This window comes from Nelumbo lutea, chromosome 4, assembly GCF_056320005.1.
Source record: "Nelumbo lutea isolate HS-2025 chromosome 4, American lotus-T2T, whole genome shotgun sequence".
Taxonomy (NCBI): domain Eukaryota; kingdom Viridiplantae; phylum Streptophyta; class Magnoliopsida; order Proteales; family Nelumbonaceae; genus Nelumbo; species Nelumbo lutea.
The window spans coordinates 38,044,678-38,055,012 of NC_142687.1; the positions used below are offsets into that span (position 1 = coordinate 38,044,678).

Sequence of the window (10,335 nt, forward strand, 5' to 3'; positions counted from 1 at the left end):
AAAGTCAAGCTGGATCTTCCGTGAAGGAACTGAAGCAAGCTTCCTCCTTTAATTGTGTGACAGCAAACATCTTGAACATTTGATTTGAAGGCATTACAATCTCCATAATCAGCCCTCTCTCAAGATGGTAGATTTTGCATGCCCCTTGTTGTATGAGGATCGCAAGTCCCTTCTCAGCTAGTTGACCAATGCTTAGCAAGTTGTTTTTTAATCCAGGAACATAAAATATGCTAGTAATAATCTGTATAAAACCATTCACCAACATTCGTATAGTACCTTTTTCCATCACATTCATGCTTGAATCATCTCCCAATTTTACCTCTTCCCTGAAGTTTTCTTCAAAATCTGAAAAAAGTTCCTATTTGTCGCACATGTGTTTGCTACATCCAGAGTCTAAGAACCATAACTCTTCTTTGCTGCCTTCTTTATCATTCACATACGCTATCAACAACATTTCTTCATTATTTTCCACATAGTTTGCTTTTGTGTCAAATTCCTTCTTTGGACATTCATACTGAAATTGCCCAAGCTTATGTACTAAAGTAACCTTCAAGGCTTGCTCTTCCACAACATGAGTTTTCATAAGTTGCTCATGTACTAAAAGGCTACTTTGTAATTCATCAATGGTAAGAGCATCTAAGTCATTTGATTCTTCAATAGAACGCACCACATAATCAAACTTAGATGTCATGGATCTTAATATCTTCTCGATGACTACTACATCGTCTATCTTTCCTTTGTTGGCTCTCAGCTTGTTGACTATAGCAAGAGTACGAGCAAAATACTCGTTCACAGATTCTCCCACCTTCATATTCAGCATCTCAAACTCCTTTTGAAGAGCTTGTCGTTGTGCTCGTTGTACTCGTGTTGTCCCTTGGTACTTTTGCTTTAAGGAGTCCCAAATGCTTTTGGCCGTCTCCTTGTTCAAGATAGTTTCAAGAATTGATCTATCTATGGCCTGGAAGAGATAATTTTTTGCCTTCATATCCTTTAACCTTGCATCATCAATTGCCTTCTTTTGTGCTTCACTAAGTTGAGCCCCCTCTACTACTGCTGGAATCCCATCTTCGATTATACTCCAGTATTCTTTCGATCGCATAAAGTTCTCCATGAGCATACACCAGTGATCATAATGCCCGTCGAATTTCGGGATTGCTGGTTGCACAAAACCACTCTCAGTTGCCATTCTCTCGTTACTAACAAAATAGAAGACTGTTGCTTCGGAGCTCAATCAGACCACTGAGATATGGCTCTGATACCACTTGTTACAACTCTTTGTATAATATGTTTGAAATAAACAAGTGTTGAGAGAATGCTTCTTGTTATTCCATTGAAACAACTGATATGGCTATAAATAACCTTACAAAAGAAACAAGAAAAGAAAAACAACCATGTTTTACATGCCTATTAACGTGGTAGCTGACTAGAAAACAAACAACTTATTCGTAAAGAATAGCAACAAACTGAAACAAACTCTAAAGACTAAGTCAACAGCTAATAACTTTAACAAATCAAAACCCAATTTCAGCAGGTTCGATCCTGGTTAAACCCACTCATTTTTACATAAAATTAATTAAATAGTAGCTACCTTGGAGTAGCCAAGTTTTACATTTAATTTGGACAGGCTTCAGAGTTCAGATATGAAAATATAAATTAACATTTTAAAAAGAATGTAAAATTGAAATAAATTTTTATATTCACAATTAACCATTTCCCTCCCTTTTCCAGTCCTCTTTCAAGAGAAGTAACTCAAAAGAGAGAACTTAACCTGTAGGCATATCTTTCCATTCCCCAAATCCAGCTTTGCTCCAGTAACTAGCCAATGTCCTGGACTATCTTTTGCCCCCTTGCACAACTCCGACAAGTCTACAAATTTCAATAGTTTCTGAGTATGCACCGGCACCGGAGGACCAGTCGGAAACACAGCAGAGTCAACGACTACCTGTTTGGGCATCTCTTTATCTGGGTTGCCTGAAATTGATGTGCTAATTGCAGAAAAGAAGCCTGACTTCTGAGAGAGCTCTGATGGGCCTTGGGCCCAAATTGATCTAGCAATGCCGGAATGCAGCACCTTGGAGAACGAAAGGCGAAGGTGGAGTACACTCTTGGATTCATGCTTCTTCACATGAAGCTGAGCTCCTGTGACTATGAATGCAATGTCTCTGCCAGGAGCCCATTCGGGGTCGTATTTTACTGGCGCCGTGCAAATGTGGGAAAACTTCTTCCATTGTACAGCTTCAAAATACCGTTCATCGCCGATCTCGTCGGAACCTCGCCATCTCAGCATATCTTCTATCTTGTTTTGGAGAATGACCGGCGTGCTTGATAAGTGCTCTAGATGTATGGCCAACCTGAACAAGGAATGTTTCTGGTTAACTCCAAGTACACTACAACAAATCCTTCTATGAACTCTAAAACTGTTTTACAAAATTGGGCCTTATTGGGGTCGTCCAAATACACCTTAGGCAGAGAAAGCATAGGTGCAATATCCATCAAGCTGATTTTCGGCCCATGCAGCCCATTAAACCTTTCTATAGCCTATAGGTGATTGATTGGTTATGGGCTTTTAGGAGTGTATGGGCTATGGTCCCATATGCAAGCTTCATTGATGGTTAAGATCGTCCCATGGAGATATAAAATAGTTGTTAGTTGTCAGTATAAGATTCATCTAACAAGTGCTCCATCTACTCTACTGATTGTATGGTCCAGATTGGTCCACGTTTCAGCCAACAGGCAGATGGGCCCATCTGGTGGATGGGTTATAGCCCCAAAACAAGACCATGCGAATCAATTACTTAGTGCATTAGTGGAGCAAGTGTATAGTATGGACTATGGACCAGGCCATGCTTACCTGTTGCATTTCATTCCTTCGAGATACAACCGCATCCCAGTTACTGGTCTCTCTCCAACCGTAACCTGATAAACAAAATACTTTGGTTTAGATCCAATCCAATAGTGTGAAGCAGAAATAAAACCTACTAGTGATTTGGTTGTGTACATTGTTTGTACCTGAATTGGGTTCACATAGAGCTTTGGGCCCATTAAATTGAAATGAAGAGATGGGGTTGGAATGGCCCTGTTTGTCATGGGCCCCAGTGGAAAGTCATTGTGAATGGGCGCCCACATCTTGTGATATTGGAAGTCGAGAAAGTATTGCAAGTCAGATATTGGAGGCTTATCTGTACATTAAAAAAACATAATAAGAAGAGAAGACTATCAGAGGCTTGAAAATGGCAAAAGCCAAAAGTTGGGTCAATAATCAATTGTAGTGGCAGTGGAATTAGAGGGAATATTTTAATCAAGACGGATTATACATAAATGTGATTGCTTTCAATCAATCATATTAAAGATATTCATTGATTGATATTTCATAAAATATATTAACTATTGATTCACATATTTTGCTTTATAGTCAAATTTCTACACCATAATTTTGCCTTTGCATATATAAGAAATGGATATAGAGATCCATTCATTGTTAGAGACATACCAAACCAGTCAAATCTCTTAATACCTCTCCCCCCAAAAAAAAAATTAAAATGAAAAAAAGAAAAGGCCAGTGTTTTGACATGGGATTGCATTGACTGATCAATCTGGTTTCCTCCTCTTATTTCAAAATAAAAATAAAAAATAAAAAAATGCTTTAATAGCAGGTTAGTTCAGCCTAAAAGCTGAGTCAAATGGGTTTAACCGGGTCCAGTGTCCAACCAAATTTCTGTAAATAGTCATTTCATTCCATTAAAATAATGAAGCAATGGTGGAATTAATATTTTATGGCACTAAAATATAGAGTTCAGAACATACGGGTTTTCTACTTAAGGTCGACGATAACTTGCTCTAAACGTTTCTTTGACTTACAACACACCATCAATAAAATATTATATTTCTGATATCCAAATTGGATTATATTTCCTTTTAATGCAATCACTATACAGTTTCTGTTCTTCGATTTTCTTCATTTATCTATTTGAAACCCTTGTGTTTTTTGCCTTTGTTTCCTTCAAGGGCAAGAAATGTAGATGGAAACTTACAGCGAAGGTAGAGGTTGATTGCATGAGACAAGAAACCTTTGCCCGGAACACCTTGGAGCAGAGAAGTGATGGGTATGAAGCTGAAGACCACGGCGTCCGGCGTCGACGGAACAGTCAACAGCCACTCACAGTGGCTTTGCACCGACGGTTCCCCTCCCCTCTTTGAACAAATAACCGAAATACCCTGAAATTTCATGGTTTTCTATCAATTTTACTTCATCTAAATGAACAAAAATGGATCTTTCTCCCATATGGGTTGATGGGTCCCTCGCAGATCCGTTCAAAAAATTAAAAAAAGGAAAAAGGAAGAGAATGCCTACATCTTTGCTTGTGACAGAGGAGAAGCTGTCCACGAATACGGGTTTCGGGTCGAATACATTGAATGCCTCCGGAGCCTACAAATCAAGAGCAAAAAATGATATCAATCTAGATGATTAATTAAACAAGAATTGTTGATTCATAATCAAGCAAAGAGACTAAAAAGAGAGTGTTCGGACCTTCTTCTTGTTATGGTCCTTGGATCTGCTATGAAGTGGGAGGGTGCAAGCTCCTGTAAACAGTTGATCTCCGAGGCTTTCCAAGTGTTTCTTGATCTCTGCTGGCTCCAAGTTGGAGCTTTGGTCCTGTCTAACAAGAACCACATCAAGACCCCCAATACCCAACCCTACTATTACGTGGGTCCCATAGTTCTCTATGAACCTGCATACACATTACAGAAATTAATCAGATACCCGGTTCACCCGGAGTAACCAACCCAATACTATATTACAGTGCATGTGCAATTTTGGCACTTTGTTTGCTTGATTTTGAAGAAAGATAACTGACGCCGTTGATTGTGTTGACTGAACGGAAAGCTACCGCAACCTTGATCCAAGTAGATCATTTGGTCAAATAAAGGAACAAGCTTTCTGGTGGAGAGTTGACAATGGAGAGGTAGAGGTTGGGATTAGTTGTTCCAACTGTTCCCATTCATCTACCAAAAAATTGACACTCAAAAGTCTAAATATGGTCATTTTGACGTGGTCAATGGTCAGTGTAGCTAGTTCCTTTTATAAATCCGGGTTAGTTTGGAAGTAAATGACTCCACCTAGCTAGCCAGGGATTATGGGCTTGACATAGTACCAATATGATCTGGTCCCCTCTCCTCTCACGGCAACCCTAAATGGCCTGTTTGTGTTTGCAGGCACATACACATGTCAAGTAGTTGGCACTAGGGGGTGTCGATTGGATCAGATTTGGTCCAGTCTGATCTAGTCCATTATTAGTCTATTACAGATGGATGGGATCCAATCCAATCCAATAAATATTGTGGGCCATTTTGGACTAGTCTAATTCAATATCTAGACTGTCTAGTCTGTTCAAATTGGTTTTAGTTTAGATTCGTTCAAATTCAAACCTGATCCATTGACACCTGTACTCTTATGTTTTATCAATGGATCAAATATTGATTCAATCTGAACAAAAATCCATTATGAATGGACTAAGTCAAATCCAATCCAATACATACTTTGGACCATTAATTCTGGATTGATCCAATTCATGATCAATATGTCTTATTGATACATTCAGTCTGTCCAAATTGATTTTGATTTGGATAGAGTCCAACCCAAAACCGGTCCATTGACATCCCTAATTGATTGGCACTATGACATGTGGAGACGCCTGTAGTACTGGGCCAAGTGGGCCCGCCTTCACTCTTCTCCTTGGACCACCAGACTGCCTCCAATAAATAATACCCTAGCCAGCAATGCGCGGTTTGGGTTGAGAAGCAAACCACCTTATCCATTAAGCATAGGAAACTGAAAGTCCCATATAAGTGTTAGGTTCAACCAGCCAGACCAAAGCTTGGTTCAGATGGTTAGCCAAAACGGTAGCGGTGCAATTTGGGCGGGCTCGGATTGGACTTTTGTGAAAATTTGAATGGATCCAATCGAAAGGCCCGAACCTGAAACAGTGTAAAATACTGAGTTGAACCAACTCGAATTGCGCCCCTACAAAACAGTATGCATGGTTTGGATTACCTTGCAAGGGCACTGGGATCCCAGCTAGACGGAACTGCTTTTCGGACTTCGTCGCAGAGGATAAGAGGATAACGGTCGATGTGGAGGTTGAAGAGGATGATGTAGTAACAATCAAGAGCCAAGCATTTAGTTGCAGCTGCATCTCTTGCCCACGAGTTGCTGTTAAACCCAAACATGGAATTGAATAGCCCTGAGGGGATCTTCCCCGGCAATGAACTCTTCTGATTGAACCACTCCGACATCTGCATTAGTTTGTTATAACTTAGCCTTCTACTCATCATTTGCAGTGGTGCAAAAGTATGGAAGTTCAAAATGACTTAGATGCAAATTCTGATTTTTTTTTTTTTGAATTTGACTGTAAATGAAATAAAGTAGAACCTATAGTCAAGTAAAACCAAGAGCAAGAATGAATCAGAATTTATACTGAACATTTCATTGCATTGCATAGAACAGTAGTTGTATCAATCTGCTTTTGTTTTACTAGTTATCATACATTGTTTTTGCAAAGTCAATCAAAACCAAATTCATTATATGCTGCAAAAATACATGCAAAATTTTCAATAAATTAAATTAGTAGCCTTTGAAGACAATGACCGCTGGTCCACTTTATTTATTTACTTTTTAACCCAAGTTCACACGCAAAAGAGAGTGTGTGTGCGTGTGTGAATATGATAGGATAAGATTTGGTGCAATCCAATTTATTTTCATGCCTATTGAAAAGTAAAACAAAAGAAAAAGAGAATAAGTAACTATATTATACAGTGATACATGTTAAGGGAAAATTTATGATGGGTAAAGACATGGTACCCGAAGAGTTTTGATTAATCAAAATTCAGTTTTTGATAAATAAAATTTGATTGGCTATTCACCCTAAACCAGCAATAATAGACAATGTCAGCATGACCCGAATGGATAGCAAGCCCATACTAATGTTTATACCCGTTGGAAAGAATGCCAAGTAAATATAAACGGGAGATCAAATCAGCTCCCCACACCCACAGCACATCTCCGTGTATTAGGAATATAAACGATGTGTATCACAAACCGCAAATTTATATATTTGCACTCCTCCCAAACAGAGAATTACAAACATGGGACAGACTTGCTGCTAGAACACGGGTCTCTTGTAAAGCAGCCCAACATTGCGGCCACCAATTCACCAAAGATGGAAAGAGAAGCGTGTAGAATTGCTGCTTGTGTCGAATGGGTCCCACCTAATCACCACCGTAGATTATGGATAGAGACTCCAAGTAGGCCGTGCTAGCCCCTGGGCAATACTTGAAAATGATATCCATGATTCTACTTGATTTTTCCATTTTTTTAATATTTGTTGAAAAAGAAGAAAAAATTATAAATTTATGGCAGCACATGAGTATGAAAAAAAAATACCGAAAAATACAGATTTCTAATTTACACTATGGGACTATAAACATTCAAATGCATCGATACCCACACTCTATACATCCACGCCCACTGGCATCAATTCCGAATTGACATCTATCCCGACCTTACATTAAACCTACAAATTCTATCGCTAAGGGCATGGATTATTCTCCCAAAAATATTCCAATCCCTGATGCCTACTTAAATGCAGATACCAACCTAACATGAACATAGATATACAGTGTTTGGTGCTGTATTATTTACAAACCGCCCACGTGGCAACATAACTAGGAGCTGTGTCATGGATTGTATGACCTTCATGAATCGACCAGAGCATGTTCTCGGTGAGATGCTGTTCAAGCCGCCCAGAGGAATGTCTTATAGGAAAGGGTATTTTAGTCAACAAAGTTCCTGCAGGCTGTATCTGCTGAAATTTTTCTTGCACTTCCATGGTCTCAGACCGATGGAAGATTGGAAGTGAACGACAAGTGCAGTGCAATAAAGTGCAGCGGATCTCAACTTGGCCCAACTATGAGATTCTGAGAACTGAAAGCCAGACAGAGTTATTGCACTCATAAATATTAAATAAAATCAAGTCCTACCCCAATTCCCTTGCATTGCTGACATTAACGCCCACCCACCGCCCCGTTAGGGGGGGGGGGGGGGAGAGAGAGAGAGAATGTTCTGAAATCTGAATTTCCTAGTGACTTGAAATTGGGTTTTGGCTTGACTGTTTATTATTGCTTCTTTTTTTTTTTTTTTCTGCAGGTTCTAAATGGACCCAGAAAAATTATATATGAAAGTATGAAAGAGAATAATAAGAATCAGCGTCGTAACTTATTCCAATGGAGAAACAAGTTGATTATCAAAGAAGATAGAAATTCTAATTGGCAGCCCAGAACACAAAATTAAGATACATATCAAGGAAACACGTTAAAAACCATGAAAGCAAAGGAAGAAGAAGAAGAAGAAGAAAGGTAACATTACCTGATTGAACTCAAGGACGTCGGACTGATACCTTGTCCGGTCGCCTTTATCGCATTTTATGTCGACAGAGACGTCTCTGTAGACTCCAAATCCCGGTATAGCAACTTCTCTCTTCTCTGCTTCATTAAGAAGAACCAATCTTCTCTTTCCTTTACAGTACTTGAGTCGAAAATCCGATGTTACATCGAACCCTCTCCCTAAACTACTCAGGGCCTTCTCCACAATCCCCCCACCACTCATCTCTCCCTTCTCTCGGTCTCTCTGTTGAAGCCTGGTTGCTGGCTGCAGAGACGACGACAAATACGAGGATATTGTTCCTAGAAAAGAAGTGGTGATGAGAGAATGTCAAAATCGAGTATTTCGGTTTCATATTTTTTATGGTAAGTTCCAAAAGAGAGAGAAGAAGAAGAAGCTTCGTGGGAAGGTTCAAGGTTTCCCTCACTCTCTTTCTGAGCTATCTGTTTGACCAACTTCTAATTTTTTTAGTTTTCTCTCTCTCTCCTTTCTCTGAGTTACGTTAATTCAGTAATTCCGCCTAGAAAACCCTGAAGCCATTTTCCGTTTCACACAACGTCACTTCACTTGACACACTTCGTTTTGACCTTAATTTCTTTCAAGACATCATAAAAGTTTTTTTCCCCTTTCGAGTGTTAACTTGCAAGGCAGAGCAAGGGTGATTGTGGATTTGCGGGGTTCATATAAAAAATTTCTATTTACATTATTCCAATATACGGGTTGAATACAGAGTTGCAGACGTCCAAGACTCCAAATTAATTATTATTATTATTATTATTATTATTATTATTATTATAATAATAATAGTTTGGTTCAAACAGTCTATTTTGACAATAAAAATTATAACCAAAAAATTATAAAACCATTTTGACTACCGGTTTTTAGGCTGACAGTTCGACTGTCTAATTCAAACGAACAACCCATTTTGACAACATAAATTACTAGGAAAAAATTGAGTGCTTGAGGTCCATTAAACAGTATCATACATGTAATGTCATTTGAGTGCTTGACTCATACAACCCAAAAATAGAACCATTTTGGCCACCGATTTTTGGGTTGATGGTTCAACCATCCAATTCGAATGAATGACCCGTTCTGACAACAAAAAATAAAAATAAAAATAAAAATGGCCAAAAAATTGAATGGGTCGACGGTTCGACCGCTCAGGTCAATGGGTCGTTGACCGATTCAACGTTTTTTTTGGCTAGGGGCCGAGATTGGGGTCAACAGTTCCTGGGCCGAAATGTCCATCTGCCTGGGTCAAACGACGGTTTGAAAACCACGCTTTTTTGTGCTTTTGGATTTTCACTATTCAAAGGTTTCTTCTACTGTGGGCTTTATTCGAGCGTGAGCGGTATGTTCCATTTTTGTTTTTGGTTTTTTTTTTCTTTCTTACAAGATGATCAGCTTTGTCTCTATCTTTGATTGCATGTACGTTTAGCTCCATCTCAAAGTGGAACTTTAGACTCAATTTTCTATTTTTTTCCTTGATTTTTCCAATTTGGGGGATTTACTACCAATTTTTTTTTTTGTGTTTAAGATCACTTTGGATTTATATTTCAAGGTTTTGGAATCTCTCGCAATTTCCACCCTTCCCATGACTATGACTAAAGTTATTTCATCTAATTATTGACATCTAGAGAAAACCACCCGGAAACGGAACCATTCTAACCACCGATTTCTAGGTCAACGGTTCAACCGTTCGGTTTGAATGGATGGCCCATTCTAACAACAAAAAATAAAAAATAAAAAATATCCAAAAAACCGTTGAACAGGTCAACGTCATGACCAATAGGGTCAATAGGTCATTGATTGATTCAATGAGTTTTAGCTAGGACCAGGTTTGGGATAAAACAAGATCGGTTGCTTAGATAGTCCTCGGGCTAAACGGTCCTACC

General features: G+C 38.9%; 2 protein-coding genes across 2 annotated transcripts; both read right to left on the bottom strand.

Annotated features, from left to right (window-relative positions):
- Window positions 1-358: 358 nt before the first annotated feature.
- Window positions 359-1,186, bottom strand: LOC148855284 (uncharacterized). The gene has a single exon (XM_088984902.1). It carries the CDS (start codon window positions 1,184-1,186, stop codon window positions 359-361), a length of 828 nt encoding a protein of 275 aa, XP_088841028.1.
- Window positions 1,187-1,304: 118 nt separating this feature from the next.
- On the bottom strand, window positions 1,305-8,873 carry LOC148855285 (MAC/Perforin domain-containing protein). The gene is made up of 8 exons (XM_088982644.1): window positions 8,423-8,873; window positions 6,053-6,294; window positions 4,529-4,730; window positions 4,352-4,426; window positions 4,032-4,215; window positions 3,010-3,179; window positions 2,852-2,916; window positions 1,305-2,351 (listed from the first exon to the last, which is right to left on the bottom strand). Exons 1-8 carry the CDS (start codon window positions 8,660-8,662, stop codon window positions 1,736-1,738), a joined length of 1,794 nt encoding a protein of 597 aa, XP_088838770.1. The 5' UTR covers window positions 8,663-8,873; the 3' UTR covers window positions 1,305-1,735.
- Between the last annotated feature and the right edge of the window lie 1,462 nt (window positions 8,874-10,335).